Below are 18,358 nucleotides of genomic sequence, written 5' to 3' on the forward strand. Positions count from 1 at the left end.
TGAAAATCGGAATCAGCTTTTCTCGTCAATGTCGGCAGAAAAAGACAGGAGGCCAGATGTTCTATTCAGTCATCCTATCAGATTTCAATACAACTGTCAACTCCAGTGCATGAAGGAAAGAAATAATAGACAGCAAGACGCTTCACTGGAATCACAGTCACCGTGCGGCTGCCTGGATACATTCCGCTTATCAGCTCATTCTGGGGATTTGATTGGCATGTAGCCCGTTCCATGGCCTGCATTTAAAAAACTCATGTCAAACTTTTATTAGAGCCATTTTCACTCCTCTCCAGATCAGCATGTAGTTGAAGTAATTGTTTTCGATGCATTTCAGAAAAGGGTTACACTTTTCTACCTACACGTGGAACAGACATGTGAGAGCGTCTGCCTTTGATGAGCTTAAAATACTTCAGCTCCACAGTGATGATCAATGCTAATGAAGCGACTTTGATCACTAATGCTTTGACCGGAAAAGTGAAAAAAAGCTTGTAGTCATTGGCTTGAGAAGCAGCAGAGCAGGAACAGGCACAGATTAATAACCAATCACGGCTCCATGAACAATCCAAGAACCTTAGGTCTGTATGGCACATGCCAAAATATATGCTTGAGATAATCCTTTCTTGTTTTCTGCATAATTCTGGTCCGGTGGGCCCCCGGCCTGGTATCTTCTGTCCTTCCAGGAGATTCAATTACAGCAGCCACATGATTTCTCACCCACACACCACCTGCTGGGCCCCCGATCAGGTGACAGGGGCTCAACAATTACTGACGCCCAGATGATTCTCTATCGGAGTGTCAGTACTAAAGAACAGCAGATCAGAGGCGGCGACACGGAATGCACTGGATACCTGTGAGAAAAGAACGCAAACTCTTATGGAAATATGGTGAATTTACGCTTGCCTTTGCTTATTCCAGGCCTGGTTTATTCTGTGCCAGCACCATGCTTTGTATTCTACCTCACCATACTATGGCGGAGTTGCCATATTGTGACTTTAAAGGAGTGCTTATCAAGGTTTTAGATTTGTTTAACCTTTTCTAAGCATTGGCAGCATTGCGATTGCTTACTTCATTTGTTTTCACAGTCTGATTAAGTTCAGATGTAATTGACACCACATTTATTCACTAGCACTTGCCTAAGTTGTTCTGATGTTGCAAAACCAATACCTCCCAGTGCAGAGCCTGTGTCTCCCACCCCCATGACTGCATCCATTTACCACAGCAATAGTAACTCAGCTCTCATTTTCTAATTTCCTTCTCAGAATACCAGTTTATTGTTCCTGCAACAGCTGACTCAACTCTTGTTCTTCAAACGGCAAAACAAAAAAAGAAAAAGAAAAGAAAACTCACTTGACGTCAGAATATCCATTGTGTGACCCAGAGTAATAAATTTCAACAATGAGAATGATTACCACGGTTACCCTGGAATTGTTGCTTGGGTGATTACAGGCTGAACTACACTGCAAGCAGTCTTTTTGGGCATCTTAAACACCTGCATTGTATTTGTCTTTGGTATGTGTGGATGGACATCCCTTCTTCAGCACATTACTAGAGCAAACATGCCGGCCTTGATATATGAATCCAGGCATGAGGAAACGGAGACGGCCTTTAAAGCCTCTTGAGCTGGAGACTTTCAACATGCAGAACCGATCTGTTGACTTCTTTCTATTCAGGTCCAGTGGCTCATTGTTGGCCAAACAAGCAAATGAATCTGGGAGCAATTAGCTATTAGGAACCGGATGAGCATCGATGGGCCAAATGATCTGTTCCAAGGAGAACCATGTTGATATCCGTCATGTTAATTTCAACACAGTTTTATGCACCAGACAGCTCCAAGGTTATATTCAATAGTGTGCACATTTGTTTGCTTCCTTTGTTTTGATTTGTTGTGCATATGAAAGCAATCCACTGTACCTTTAAATTAACTGATGACTTTAATAGGCCACACATGCAATTAATTAAAAATAGTAAGAGAAAAGGAACACATAACCACAAATGATAAACTGCAAGAGACTTTTTAGAAGTTGTTTAAGATGCCTAATTAAAGCACAAAGTGGTCTAACATTTTCACACATGAGGGCCTATTGTTTCTATATCACTGATTACTGACCGACAATCTAAAATTCTCATGCAGGTCGGTAAATAAAGGATATAAATGACCAACACTGAGGTGGTCTAATACATTTGCACATGACTGTTTGCTCAGAGTTTATCAAATGCTATTTTTTAGGTTGGGTTTTAAGGAAGTAAATGCAACTGTGCAAGCATCCCCTCTGAGCTGTTTGGCCCCGATTCAAATGAGGAGTTATTAGGCTATTAGGAGCAGAGCTTCACCCTGTGATTAAGCATCCTCCCTTCAATGCGTTCACATGCCATTAAAGCCTGGTGATACTGTGTGTTTCACTGGGTTCTTCTGAATAAGAGCTGAGCCACAAGCAGGTGTGGTCGGCCCATGAATTCCAGCCCTGCCACCTCTACTGCTCTCTACACTAACTAGCTGCTCGGCTCATGTTTCCACAGTGACACATTTCAAGAGCAGCAGAAGACTGGCGCCAACGGCAGGGTGTGAAAACGACACCACTGTTCAAAACAATCACAGACAGACCTGCCCATTTCCAACTTAGAGCCCAGAAACTTTTTGTCAATTTTTTTCCCCCTGAAATTTTATTTATGTGGATTGTTTGTAAACTGCTAAATAAAATGGAAACATTAAAAAAAAAAAAAAACTACTGAAAAGTGTTTGTTTATTTATTTTATTTAGCAGACGCCTTTATCCAAGGCGACACTGCACTCGTCATTATGGAAATGCTGTGCTAATACAAAAACCTGACTTTGCATACCAATAAAGCCTGTAAGCTTTTTCTCTGAAAAGCCTTGTTGTGTTTTTACAGGATGGAAATGCCTCCCCTGAAGTCAGGTAGACATGAGCACAGTTTGAATGCTGTTAAAGAAGAGTGACTGCAAAGCTTGCCTTGGGGGATTGAGAGCTAACACAATGAATTCCCTGAGCACCGCAAATAACACAAACATGCCAACGTTATCATGACAGCTCCTCTCTTAGCAGCACCTGCAACTCATAGAGTTGAGCTAATGTAAGAAGACCATTAGGGAACGCAAATATGGATCCAGATCTGTTTGGGATTTTGTGCTTTTTTTAAATCACATCTTATCAGAGACAGCGCAGGGATCTGGAGACAGCTCAGGGGTGACCAGAGAGCCTCTAGTTTGTTTTCTGCTGACTTTACAGGCCAACAACTTGTAGCTTCCTGTTTATGACAACAGAAATTCATTCTGCCCTGTAATGGTTAAAACTGAAATGCTGGTAATAAATAAGATGACTTAGGGAGACTAAAACCACTTGCACTGTAAGGTAATACAGTTTACTTTTAATTCTATAGAGATTTATTACATAGGACCTGATGGCAATTATTATTATTATTATTATTATTATTATTATTATTATTATTATTATTATTATTATTATTAGTAGTAGTAGTAGTTGTAGTAGCAGCAGCAGCAGCAGTAGCATTTTCTTGTAAAGGAGAGCTAAATTAGGACAGTTAATCCTGAGCGTTGTCTCGTTGTGTCTGGTTTAAAGATCCAGATTCAGGCAGATTTATGAATGGGAATGACAAAGCCGTTGCCTTTCTATTTATCAGTGAATAGAAAGAGCACACAGAGGGGCACTTACTGTAAGAGAGAGGTCTGTAACTACAGTCGTACGGCATGAGCTTTGAGCCAGCGCATTAGAGACTGGGTCTAGACATGGAGCAGGACAGGGTTAAGTGGAACTTGACTATTAATCTAACTGCTCAGAGCCTTTTTAAAATCTCGATCATGCTGTTTAATGGAGTTTATGACCCCCGGTTTGATCCAGTGATTTAAAGCTGTTGACTAGCTTGAGCTTTCCTGCCTTTTTTTTGCTTTGTTTTTGGCACTGCTTCGGAATCCCATTATTTTCAATATATGGTAAGATCGGCCACAGCCCATTAATGACACACACTTCAATACCAGCGCAGTGCCCAAAGGCAATGCCAATAAAAAACGGGCACGTTTTCCCACGTAGAAAAAACGTTCCAGCTCAAATTTTAAACTATTACACCTTTCAGCTGTGTCTTTTCAGTCACACCCTAAGAAGAGAATTCAACATTCAGATTAATTTAAATGTTTTACGGTTCCCTTGTTCAAAGGTAATAGAAAGTGAAATGGTGACAAGATATCAGTATTATTCTGAAGCATATCTGTTGGAGCAGGAAACTAGCATAATGTCATATACTCAACAACATATGAGCACAACACAGCAAAGGCATTTCCTTTTCACACTGGCATGCTCTACCCGGGTCGGAACCTACCAGGTCAGGACCCGGTCTCATGCAACGTGTCTCAATCAACACAAATATGGCTAAACAGAATAAACAGAAATGTTTCCTTGCGGAAGTGAAACCGTCACGCAGACGTGGCTGTTTGTTATTGCGTCGGCTCATGAACAGCTGTCATGCATTTTGCCTCGCTCGTCCCGGATCAAAGCGTGTCGACCCACATCCTGTGATGGGTCTCTGTGACCAGGGTCGACCCGTGTACGACCCAGCTACGTGGTTTCACACTATTGTGACCCGGGTAGCTAGAACCCGGGTAAGGACCCAGGTAGGAGTGCCAGTGTGAAAGGGGCTTATAAGGGGCTTACACAAATACCCCTACTGCAGATCTACTGACCGTTCATTAACATGTTACTGAACGTCAATAAATCGCTAATAGCATATTAATTACAATATAGTGTTACTAAGCAGCCTTCCTGCTGTTAAAACAATTGCGAGTCATTGACAATCTAATTGGGAAGCAACAACAATGACTTAATTCTATTCGTACTCTTGAAAATATTTATCACAAACAAGCAGCCCTCGGAATTATCTGGTGTATAGCTGTTAACCTTAAAGCAGCAATTCCGAGATGGAGTGCAGAAAGCTGTGTTGACTCTCACCCTGGTTCTCTGGTTCCCCACAGGCTCATTAATCTGCCGCACTCAGGTCACTAATCAAGAAGCTGCCGCCACCGTCGCTGCTGCTGGGGTTGTTATGGCAAAGTCCCAGTCATCTGGGAAACTAATTACAGCAGCAATACTGTCACAGCCATTTCTGTGCTGTTTAAAACAACAAGCATACCAGAGAGTCCTTCAGGAAGCCTGCGTACAAACTCAGATAGGCGTCTCTCTCGTAGCGTGAGAAACATCAGCCTTACAATCAGAGCGCTCAAGCCAACTTTTATTTATTTATTTATTTATTTATTTGTATTTGTACCCTTGCTGTTTTATGATGTTTTCAATCTCTGAGTGGTCCTTATTGCAGTTACTCCGTCAACATGCATTTTACTTTTTCAGTATTTTCTGTGTGAAGGTGCCTTCACCGAAGCTCAGGAGTTCTGTTCTAGCTGTCTGTCATGTTGAAGTGAACAGGCATTGAGGATCAGAATTCTTTTCTAGACTGCTAGCAATACGCAGCGGCACACTGTGCTTCTATAAAAAGACACTGTTGCAAACAGCATAAAAAGACAAGGGGACAGTAAATAAAACATAGAAGATGTAGTATGATGCTACTTAAGAAACAGAATGCTTTTGACAGTGTGTCTGTGCATGCATGGGCTTGTACGCCTGTCAGTCTGAAACACCAGCTTTTTGCCCATTGTTTTACATACATTCTTTGAAGCTGACATGCACTTTCATGTTGGCTCATCACAGAAGATCAGCAGCATGTTGGATTTGGGAATGAACTGTGCTGTAAACAGGTACGGCAGCACACGGGAATACTGTACAGACTTACTTCATCCAGACATTCCACCCCTGCAGTCATTACCTCCACCAGCCCCCAGCCCATAGAAAGGTACATCTGTTTAGGTTTTATAAGACAGCATTTCAGGTTTCTTTCTTGTTAAGTCATAGCCTTCTGTTTCTGGAGTAAATAAGGAATCACAATCCTAATCCTAAACTGAATCCTAATCCTCATAATAATAATAATAATAATAATAATAATAATAATAATAATAATAATAATGTAAGGAATACTTGTACACCCAACCATATATATATATAAGGCTATAATTCCACCTTGGGTATTTGGTGAATCACTCAATATCTTGTGGTTTTTATGTCACCAGAAACCCTTGAAGGAATTACAGCCTTATTATGTACAGTTGGATGTACGTTATTCCTGATATCATCATTGCATGATAGGGTACTGAAACACAGCCTTTTCTTCCATTCTTCCAGTACCTGCATTGTCTCAGCATGCAATCGGCAGTCTCTCCCTCTTATTGCCAGAGATGATGCACTGTCATTTTCTAACTCATTTGTATGAGTCATTTCTGGGATCCATAATGAACAGTAACACAACGCAGAATATAACTGTGTAATTAGTCAGGCATTTACTGCAGGGAGACAATGGGGAAAACTGTGAACGCTGCTGTTTAATTCCCTTTCTCCGATGCACTGCACCATTTCATTAAAGGGGACGAGTCAGACTGTCTGTAAACAGACATTCAAATAAGGACAAGCTATAGGAAGCTGAGCCCTGTTTATTAAAGCAAATTCAAAGGCAAAGGAATTAAACAATTTGAAACGGGATGAAACAAGCAAGCAGTTCAATTGGTTTGATACCATTAAAAAGATTTGAACCTTTAGCTTTTGTTTCAAAAGTGAGCCCTAACTAGCAGACCAAAGCTTAGCCTTGTGCCTTCACCAAAAGACAAGTGTGCAATCATCCAGCTAACACCAGAAATACACAAACACACTGTTAGGGCTTGGTTCTGCAAACAGAAAACACTGCATTAAGTGTTACAATATAAACAATATACATGTAATTCTATACATGTGATAATGCTATATAACCGCCTGGAAACATCAGATACGAAGTCTCTAATTACTGTGTATTTACATAGTAGTTACTGAGTAATACATGTGTACTTACACAATTCCAATGTTAGTATGCATAGTTACAATGCACTTAATGTGTAAATATTATTGCTTTAGAAAAATCATGTTTAGGATTGAAGATGTGCAGAAGAAATCTGTTTGACTTGCCCTTTCAGATTCCAAAATCACTGATTGACCCTCCATCCACTGCGGTTATTGTGATTTTACTGCCCTGCATAACAAACTCATCTTTTCCCTAACAGGCTTTGTTGATCTTGCCAAAATAGTCTTCAACTACCTCCCCCAACATGAAATAGTTCAGTGGCAGCCTAAATGAAGACAAATCCACAGAAACAGCTGATTAGAGTTAATTTTGAAGAGAAAGGCAGTAAGTTCCATAGTTATTGCTCAGGACTCTGCCACGTGTGCAATCACTGGTATTTTTGAATTAGATAATGCTGGTTATGAGGTGAGGCTCTATTGTATAACGACACAAATAATATACAAAAATAACATATGGATTCAATACTTATGAGCTTCATTCGGTAGCACTTTCCATTGTGTCTCTAATTACTGTGCATTTAAATAGTTGAAATGGATCTTCACAGAGATGTTCAGTTCTATGTATTCTTCAGCATGGCATGCACACTCTACATTTCCCTTCCTATCCTATGCTGTTTGCAATCATTCTGAGTGGTTCTGGGTTTAGTTTTTCTGATATTATCATTGTTCTCTAACTCTGCACATATCTGATTCTGAGCTTACTATCTGAGCTTCCCTGAAGAATCCTAAGTGCCAGGACTGCACAGAGTAGGTGGGGCTAATGAAGCTGAAAGGTCACTGTACAGCATCATAGATTTGAAATACAATGAAGAAGGCTGTTAGTCCCTGGATTCCCAAGACTAGCCAGTAATAATATGAATAACTCATCAGTGGTGCCACTGAACCCAGACCCCTCGGAATGACTGAAAACACCACGGAACAGTAATGGAAATGAAAATAATCCATTGGAATCCAAAGTGAACTGCCCTACTCTTGGTTTTACCCTACCCTTCTTACTATTAAATATCTGAACCCAACATGTGTTTCAAAACACGTGCGTCGTCTAGGTGTGTAACAGATGACTGCCACACATATAGAGTCATATCCTATAGGTGAAGAAGACATTCAGGTCACACTTTCATATATGTATATGATAAGCTGGTCAAGTTAAGGGTTTCTGATAAATACGTATGCAATGCGTTAAGAATAGAAGCTCTCTTCAAATGAAGTCAGCACAGCTCTATTAATTAAACAGCTACAGCGTCCTAGAGATCCTAATGGACTGTCACCTGGGGTTTCCTGGAAAGACTTGTTAGTACACACTGTTCAATAGCAATGTCGGATTAAATGAAAGTTGCAATTATGCTGGGGTTTGATCAGTTTCTGTAAGATGTTTAATAAAGCAAAGCCCTGGTGAGATTTATCACTGCTGATCCAGGTGTTGCTTACATTGAAAGGGATTTATCATGGAAATTGATGTCAGTGGATATTTGAATCCCTGACTGGCTGGTACCCTGCTACAACATACAGTTTATCCACTTAATCGCCCAATGTAAGAAGCCCCAGATTAATATGAACATGACATATCTTAATGAAAGGGGATCGAATCTGGGATTGCTTAGGAGTACCATGGCGATTACTAAAGTGCCAATCTGGATTTTTCTATGAGGACAGGCAGATGCTATTGCCCATGCTGTGTCATCACCATGTCTAAATGACCTCCTCTCAGCTTTTACAATGCCTGTCCAGGTTCTGATATAGCATGTCCTTGCAAAGCACAAGGAGTGGAAGCAACTCCCCCCAGCCTCATTCAATGAGGGGTGCATTACCAATTGAGTCATCAAATTGAGTTAAGAGCCTTAACAAACTGAACCACTTTCATTTGCGAACCAGGACATTTCTCCGTGTGGGTGACCTGACACCCACAGATGTTTCCATTCCAGCAATGCTTTTCATACACAAGAGCAGCCATTAGCTGGAGCTTTGACAGACGTCACTGGAGTAGCTATGTGGTTTGTTTACCTGACCTTCAGTAAATATCAAGTAGGTCTGATGAGCTTGAAGTCTCCATTTCCCTGTGAAGTGCTCCTCATAGAGTCCTGAGATTAAAGAACGTTCAAACATGGAAAATATTATGAACCGAGAAGAGGCTGCTCAGCCCATCAAAGCTTGAGCTTGGCCAGTACACAGTTCAGCTCAGGTCAGTGTCTAATGGTGCATTGAATAACCCCAGTCTTTCATCTGCCTCATCCAGAAAACTTCTATATCACCTGCCAGATAAAGCTGCCTTAGTTCACTAAGTGCAGGCAATAGTTTTCATGTACAGTACATATCGGATCGGAGATGCTTTCCTTAAAGGCAGTCTGAAAATCCATGTTTACCTCCACTCTGGTCATTGATCTCAGCATGATCTTGACTGTGATAATGGCTGCTTGCTGGTTATTTCCATTTGCTTGGAACAAAACAGCTGCTGAGCAGAAAGAATGCTGTTAGTCCTTGCCTTGAGTAAAGTTGCTTTTGAATGGAGTTCAAGAAAGGTTTTAGTCAGATATTCTAATTGAGTGTTTTGATATGTAATTATGATGCAAACATTCTGGAGAGGTGGGAACTTCACACATGTGCAAGCCAGAGTCAGAGCTGATAATGTGACACTCTTCAGTGCAGGCCTAGGGTCACGGAGATACCATCATTATATTAAATCTGTTGAAAACGGTCCTGTTACATTTAACCTACATTTTAGTTAAAGTGCTCCATAAGGAAGGAGTGGCACCAATAACTGTTTACACAAGGCCACATCAAGCTTTTGTGAGAAATAAGAGAACATTTGTTAGGGCTTGATTTGATCAATTCCTTATTCCCCGCCGGGAATCTATTGACATTGCTTGGCTTTCAGTGGTCAGCTGCAATTGTCTTGTGACTACCAAGGAACTTGTGAACCCACAGCCTCAAAATAGATCCGATGAGACCAAGATAAATCCTCTACAGTAGGTTCTGTTGTGAAGATCCTTAGATCTTAGGGCACATTCCAAAGTATTGATGTGACCTACTTTGACATGGACATAACCCTTATTTCAGGAACCAAACATTGAGCCCCACAGGCCTGCTGATCTTTCATGGTTGCCTTGAGGGACCCTGTTATAATCCCAGTGTGTTACCCTGAAGAATCCCTAGCAGAAACCACAGCATTACCAGCAATGATGTCAAATAGCTCTCTTGTGATTTATCAGTGGCACCAAAAACCCAAGATAGAAATATAAGTACAGGACAGTATTGCAGGACACTTTATTTGTTTAAATGACTTCTAAATGTTTTGATTAATGTATTTAGTTACTCTGGTTCAAACAGCATTTTCAATTTGAATACTTTTTTTTAATTTCTCCTCCTAAATAAAAAAAAAACGAAATGTGGATGTGTGAATCTGATTTCTCCGGTTGAAATGTGGATGTGTGAATCTGATTTCTCCGGTTGAAATGTGGATGTGTGAATCTGATTTCTCCGGTTGAAATGTGGATGTGTGAATCTGATTTCTCCGGTTGAAATGTGGATGTGTGAATCTGATTTCTCCGGTTGAAATGTGGATGTGTGAATCTGATTTCTCCGGTTGAAATGTGGATGTGTGAATCTGATTTCTCTGGTTGAAATGTGGATGTGTGAATCTGATTTCTCCGGTTGAAATGTGGATGTGTGAATCTGATTTCTCCGGTTGAAATGTGGATGTGTGAATCTGATTTCTCCGGTTGAAATGTGGATGTGTGAATCTGATTTTTCCGGTTGAAATGTGGATGTGTGAATCTGATTTCTCCGGTTGAAATGTGGATGTGTGAATCTGATTTTTCCTGATGAAATGTGGATGTGTGAATCTGATTTCTCCGGTTGAAATGTGGATGTGTGAATCTGATTTCTCCGGTTGAAATGTGGATGTGTGAATCTGATTTCTCCGGTTGGGTTGTACAGCTGTTCTGAGGCTCAGTGGGTGAAGATGTTTGTGTTCATTAACTACAGATGGCACAGCGCAGTCTTATTATCTTACAGAGGTTGTGCGACAACTGGAATAACAAGACTGTAAACTCCCGTAGCTATCCAGATGTCTTTGACTATATAAACGTATAATAAAACCTCCAGGAGACCCTGCGCATTTTGCCATGTTTGAATGTTGTCTTGCAGATTGTACTTTTTTTTCCATTGCAACAAAAGTTAGGTACTTGTTTTACTTTTTTTTTTTTTACTTTCCGCATCCTGTAGACAGATACAAATCTAGGGTGGCAGCCACAATATTTCACCCATCTTTTATGATTTGATTGCCGTCATTCATATTTATGAGAGGAAAAGGATGCACCCGGACAGAGGTGTACAAAATTGGCAACCTGTCAAATTGTTTCTTATCCCATCTTCATCTTCATTTCCTTTTTACCAAGCAAGAGACACTGAAGGAATACTGGGCTGAGATTCCTCTCGTCTCATTCTCATGATGTTCACACTCTGCAGGGCGTGTACGGATTTCCAATGTGTCTTCAGGGCTGTTTTTAAACATTTCTGATTCAGTGGTTCAGAGTTACTGGATTTAATACTGAAGCACTTGCTTAAAGAAACCCCAAACACCTCCTTGTGCAGTAATGTGGAGTGGTCGGGACAGACATTTAAAGCAGAATCGCAGATGTCCAGTGATTTATGGTCATGCTGTGATAATTACAGGATTGGATGGAGGAATGTCAACAGCTTCTTGAGGTCTGCTCCGTGTGCCAGCGGCTTTCTCTCTCTCACAGAGAGCGGTGCTGTTCACAAGTTTGAACCCTTATGCAAATCAGCCCTACTGTATATTACACTGTATATACAGTCCAAGCTGGTCAACAAGAAGACAAGTCTCCTCAGAGGCCTGCCAGTGTCAGGGCGCAGCTTTGGAACTCCGCCCTGGTCTGGTTACTTGTGTGCCACTGATACAATGTGTATCTCTTATAGCCATATGATGCACCCATGATGCAGCACATTTCATTTCATAGATCTCTAAAGCATGTCTAGATGAAGCACCATGAAAAGTGACCCCTCTTCAGAAATGGCATGAACCTTAGAAAGCTTTACCACGTTTAATTTGCATGGAAATCTAGCAGTTTACTAGGCTCTTTTAAAGTTTATACTCTGCTTTGCCATGCTTTCCAATGGGTAACCATGTATATGTGACTAAACTGTCAATAGGGTTTAATTACCATGCGTTTTTACTGTGGCAAACTTTTTATAAGAGCCCTCCAATAGGGGGCCTGCTATCGATGTCTGCCAGATCTCCTGTCTTACAAATCATGCCTGCAACTGACAGGGAGAAGATTCTTGTATATGGTATTTTGGTGTGTAATTTAAGCTAAATTAATAAAGAAACTGTTTGGGTTGCTGCCGTTTCTCGGAGGCAGTGATTGAGCCAGGTTATTATCACCTTTTTTAAACCCTCAGTAACTCCCCCTCAGGACCGTGTCCCTGGCTGGGTTCTATATTCTGCTCAAAAATACGCATCCCTAATCAACATCAACACAGCAGCCTTTCAGATTACACCCAACAGGGCCCTAACCCATCTCCCACTCCAGAGACACCTTGTGAAGAGCAGCATGCAGCTCACTGCAATAAATGTTGTCTTCTTCTTCTTCTTCTTCTTCTTCTTCTTCTTCTTCTTCTTCTTCTTCTTCTTCTTCTTCTTCTTTTACTGTGTTTTATACAATTCACAGTTTTATTTTTGCCCTGTCAGAAAATGATGCAAACACTAACACAACAATTTCGAAAATGGTCCTGTGTGTATTGTTGTCTGTTTAGATTACTTTACATGTGAGTATCACAAGTAGATGTTGTGGAGAGTTACTGAAGGTCATGCAATTGGAGTGCCACCTGTGGAATAATCCCTTGCACATGAACTACACTATCTATAATATAAAACACCTGGGTGGGGTGCCTGGGGGCACACACCCTCCTCTTCTGTCCTGTGGTGATCTTCTTCTTTAAGAATATTCAGTTGCCTGATTGATCCATCTCTTTCAGTCTGGTGCTGTACAGCATTTAATTCCAGGACTGCTTTACAAGTGCCATTATATTTCAAAGGGAACGTGCAACTGATTGAAGATTGATGCTGTGCATAGAAAATGAAAGTATCTCCACACCTCATACCTCTGTTTAATCTTGTACCAGGCAGCACAGAGGCAGAATGGCTGAAAGAACTGCTTCACTAGCCCAGCTAGAAGATGGCTTTCATTTATTATTGCCCCATTACAGTTTTTCCAATTTCCACTTGATGTTTCCAAATAACACTCATTTAATTGACTGGGCTGACATCACATTCTATTGAATTTCAATTTTTTCAAAATAAATACCTTTTGAGCCAACCTCAGAAAACATGCAACATTTACCATCTGGAGGAAACTACATAAACGCTTGGCCTTGAGTACAGCACACTGATCCTCACAGTTTGCATAATAAACCAAGCAGCAGCACACAGACCCCTGCAGCTACCCCGTTTTGCTCCAGCAGCCTCTTAATTGAACCTGCTTTGTAACAAATACCTTAAATCAAAGTGCCGACACTTGTGTCACTAGGTTTCCAAACACAGACTCCTTCGGCTTTCCATGAATTAGTTTTCATGTTGCCATCTGCCACGGTTCATGCTTCATTAACTGCTCTAGTATTGCCAGCAATGCTCCCTGTGACCCACAGGTACAAAGGAACTTTATTCCAAGTGTAAGTGTCAGATCACTGTGCTGCTGATGGGGAGGTGTTATCATCACCAGCTTATGGGGTCTTCCTGCCTCCACTCACAGTGCCACGTGGTGGCAGGGTAGCCAATCACAACGCATTGTAAATAAAGCATTGATGCAAGGTCAATGCCTAGCAACAGCCTTCCCAAACTTTTTCCCCCCCTCTCATCATGTTTCTCCCAGGGGGAGAATTTTTTAAACCATTCTGAGCCTGTGAATCACAGCGAATCACAAAGCAGCCAGCATGACAACAGTGAACGACTATGATGCATTGATCTGCAGAGCAGCGCTGCATAGCTGAGTGCAGAAAGCTGACCTTAACTCTTAAAGTGGCAAGCTGTGCACAATTAGGATTGCCGATCACTTCTTTCTGTCTCTTTATCTTTCATGTTCTCCCTTATAAAAGTGTACTGCTGCAAACCGTGGTAAAAGCACGGGCAAGCATGGAAAATTATTGGCAACTAAGTATGGTAAAAAAAACATATATGATTATCCATGGAGAAGCACAATAAATTCATACAGTATAAACATAGGATAATCTAAATTACTATGCAAATATACCACGGTAAACTCACAATGTCACAATCAAAAACAAACACACAACGCATTCCTATCTCAATTTACATTTAAGAGGTAATAAACAAAGAGTTATGACTGGGTTTCACTGCTGTTCAATTTGCATCACCACTGCGTAAGAAAGGACTATAATCCTACACTATAAACACTTGACGTAGGTCATGCTTTCTTGATTATGACGCAGAACAGAGATGTCGTGCCAGTTCTTACCTGCCTCGCTGGCCGTAGGCATACTTTGCACTGGTGATGAGCAAAGCAATTTCATCCTTCTGCATCAAAGGGGCGCACAGCTCCAGAGCCTGTCATGAAGAAGGAAAGCTACATTTAACTGAGTTTCTCTTTCCTGAGAGAGTCCTTGCTTGGAAGGATCCTCAGTTAAAAAAAGACATTTGAAATCACCAGCTAGGGGTAGTAGACTGTGTGTCGGTTTGAAGGTGTAATGTTATTTTAAACCTTGGACAGTCATGCAATCCAGAAGAGTCTTTTCAAAGTGTCTGAGGAGTGGGGCTGGAATGACCACTTGTCCAGTTATTAAAAAAGATATATATATATATATATATATATATATATATATATATATATATATATATATATATATATATTTAAAACTGTCTGCATTTACTGTTATTGTCAGTGTTGAAGATATTGGCTCTGGTGTAAAAAGCTAAATTCTTGAATTGGATTACATTTGTTTATTTGAATGGTCTTATTAACTGATAATGAACTAGCTGACTAGCTGTTAACACATGTGTTTCATTCATTGTTAACGGTTCGTTAACATGTAGTGTCATGTTTGTCAATGTCTGAGTCAAGGACCTCAGTGAAGTGGGCTCAGATTTCAAAGAATTAATTAACGAACCTTTAAGAAAAATAAAAAATAAACATTTGTTGACATGTTAGCTAGCTAGTTGTTAATTAAGAAAAAAAAGTGGACATTAAATTGAACTAATTTCGTTTTTTATATTGTTTATTTTTGCTAAACACAAAATGCCACTGTTAATTAACAGACTTCAATAGACAGAACAAGCATAAACAGTCCCGTTTTCAAGTGCTTGTACTACATTTGAATGTAGCTGCTGGTTTCTGTTTAAAAGAAGTACGGACTGTCCTTTCCTTTCACTCTCACTGTAATTGAATTCCTCATGCTGTATTCAGTGTACATGCACCCAGCTTGCATTTGCTATTTCTAATCTTCAAGGTCTATGGATCTGCAGCCTTTATTACACTGAACACAATGATGGTCCTTGAAAAACACGGCTATATTTAGTAACGTCATAATTGCAGAAACACGCATCAAGTGAACAATTTTATCCAAGAATCAGCCTCTGGTAAAAAACTATCCAGGAACTGAGAATAACCAACCTCAAGCCCCTAATGATGTGTCTGACTTGTTTATTTATGATATTGGGTTTGCATCTGAATAATTAGGAATAAAGCACTTTGAGAAAACCAGGGCCTAATGTTTTGGCTAGAGCTTGTGATGTTGGGCTACATTACATTGTATTCATATTGGTCTTAGCACAAGACAGCGGTTGATAATTTGTATTTTTTGTTGAACTTACTCTAATAAAAAAGCCCAAGCAGCTGCCCACCTGATTCACATCCCTGTCTCCGATGACAAATGTCAGCTTGGGGTCTTTCTCTATGATGGTCCCGTCCTCCAGCATGCCCTGCACCTTCACTGTGACCTCCTGGCCTGATTTCGGCTGGGAACACACCCCCCTCCCTGGAGTCAGAACCTTCTTTCTCAGCAGCTTGTCCTCTGGTAAGAAAGGCACAGGCACAACTGAACTCCTTCAACGTATTCTTATATATATAAGTATATGAGAGTTTGGCAGAACATAACGGTGCTGAAAAATGCATAACATGTCATGAATCAATAATAATAATAATAATAATAATAATAATGATAATAATAATAATAATAATAATAATAATAATAATAATAATAATACAATTACTAAATACATACAAAAAGGCAAGAGCTTCCTTAAAAAATATTCCTTACATGCATTTTCAGTGAAAAGAAACTGCAATTTAAAAGGTCTTGAATTGTTCAGTCTTGATAAAAGGATTAATTAATATTCTTGACTTTACTGCAGTTAGTGACAGCAATGAATTACAGTACAGTATATGGTCTTAAATATTGTCTCATTACTTGCCTGTTATATCCAGCCAGTCATCGAACTCAAAGAAATCCTTCAAACTGGAGCTAACCAGATCCTCCAGGTCATACCCCTGGAAAAAGCTGCCCTCAGAGGACCCCACGGCTGCAGTGGTGACTATCTCTGGAGGCACCTGGAACCGGACAGTCTTCCCCAAACCGGGAGTCTTCCTCTGATTTCCATCCTCCGCCTCCATCCCAGGGACTCCCAGGCTCTCCAGAGCACTGCTTCTGCTGCTGCTGCTGCTGCTGGCCTCTCCCCTGCTCTCCTCCGTCTCTCCAGGCTTCACAGGCTGTTTCTTATCCTCCTCTTTGCTTACCCAGGCTTCACAATCTGGACAGACCTTGAAATCGAACTCAGGCTTCTCCATGTCTTCCCCACAGTTGCCTGGCTTGCTCTTTTTGTTCATAATGTTACTTTAGAAACCATTGGCAGAGGCTCCAAAGTGGATTGACCCAAATCTTTCTTTCTTTCCTTCTTTTTTTGTAAAAGTCTGCATGCACTATAGCCGTACTATTGTCATTCACTGTGTAGATTCCAGTGATGTGCCTGCGAATCGTAATATTTTGAACCAGACGCCCACATGGACACTGATTGAATTAAACCAGTAAATCTCTGCCTGGAACAGCGGGAGGACATCACTGTTGGTGGTACTGTTGGGGAGGATTCTACCCCGACTGCTGACACAGTTTGGTGCACCTCCAGATCACTGTGTCCTTCTAGGGAAATCCTGCAAGCTACACCATAGATAAAACAAATAAATGATAACTAAAAAACAGATTATTGCACAATAAAGCAAACTCTGTCAGCAGGACTGTACGAAGAGATAATCTCTCAGATTAGAAGAGCAGAATCGAATCTACTAGAATGTCTGTAAACCTCTTAATGACTCGTCATGCCTCCCCCATGATGCACCTCTCCTCCCGAATTGCTGCCATCTAGAACAGCGGCCCCTTTGGTAGCAGCCTTTGTTAAGTGGTGAAGTCTGGTTCAGCAGAACAGTCTGCCACACATCAGGGTTTTTCTTGCTTGCAGAAGGTACTGGTTTCACGGCACTGAAGAGCTTGGATAGCATGGGCAGCATCAATGTGACCTTCCAACACTGCTTTGCTCCCCTTTATGTGCCACAAATATGCAGCCCTGATTACCCTGATTATTCGATCAGAATTCACAAGATATCAGAATCTCCCCAATCTGGCTCTTGGATTTTCATACGACACGTTTGGACCGGGTCGGCCAGCCTACTCTGGCCTGTAGGGTGTAGAAGAGTAACTCTGTCTCCATGCCCATCCAAAACCTGGTCAATATGAGACTGCGTGCAGAGAATCCTCGATACGGTGTGTCAAAATGTGAGGTGGATTTGTGATCAAGGCCGAAGAGGACTAAGTTCCTGGCCGTAGCTGGTGCATTTCCCCATTGCGCCCCTAAACTAGCCCTCTGAATGGAAGCCTTTCGATAGAGGCTTTATTAATTGTGATGCATATCTAGTATGATAACCCACAGCTGGCCACACAGTGACTAATACTGTTTGTGATGCACTGCTTTAAAAGAAACATCTTTTGTTTTTATGCTTCATGACATGAATCAACCCATTAAACAGGATGTTATGATTATGACTAAATAAAAAGATCACTCGAACAGGGTACAAGATAAGGGTTTCTGCTGGCAGAATTGGACAGCTGCCAAATACCTTTGTGTCCTATACTGTAACATGATGGTTTGAATGGGCAGAAGGAGGACACAACTATTAATGTGCACAACTACTGTAAACCTAATGTGCAAGTGAAAGGATGCAGCAAACGGCAGCAAATATTCACAGAACCGTACTGATCTAGCAGTGCATTCAACAAAAGGTCTGAGTTTTAATATTTAACTGTTCAATTCTGTATGTTTTGCTTCCCGTCTGCTGCTTTGAATGTGAACAAATAATGTTGGGGTCCATTTCTGAATGC

General features: G+C 40.9%; 1 protein-coding gene across 1 annotated transcript in view; it reads right to left on the reverse strand.

The window, feature by feature from the left end:
• LOC117428347 (peptidyl-prolyl cis-trans isomerase FKBP8-like) overlaps window positions 1-17,256 on the reverse strand; it is a 34,067-nt gene extending 16,811 nt beyond the window's left edge. The window contains exons 1-3 of the mRNA XM_034047229.3: window positions 16,404-17,256; window positions 15,834-16,003; window positions 14,452-14,540 (exon numbers count right to left, since the gene is read on the reverse strand). Coding sequence (XP_033903120.3) covers window positions 14,452-14,540; window positions 15,834-16,003; window positions 16,404-16,815 — 671 coding nt within the window. The 5' untranslated portion in view covers window positions 16,816-17,256. The remainder of the gene's footprint in view (window positions 1-14,451; window positions 14,541-15,833; window positions 16,004-16,403) is intronic.
• Between the last annotated feature and the right edge of the window lie 1,102 nt (window positions 17,257-18,358).

This window comes from Acipenser ruthenus, chromosome 21 (assembly GCF_902713425.1).
Source record: "Acipenser ruthenus chromosome 21, fAciRut3.2 maternal haplotype, whole genome shotgun sequence".
NCBI classification, from domain to species: Eukaryota; Metazoa; Chordata; class Actinopteri; order Acipenseriformes; family Acipenseridae; genus Acipenser; species Acipenser ruthenus.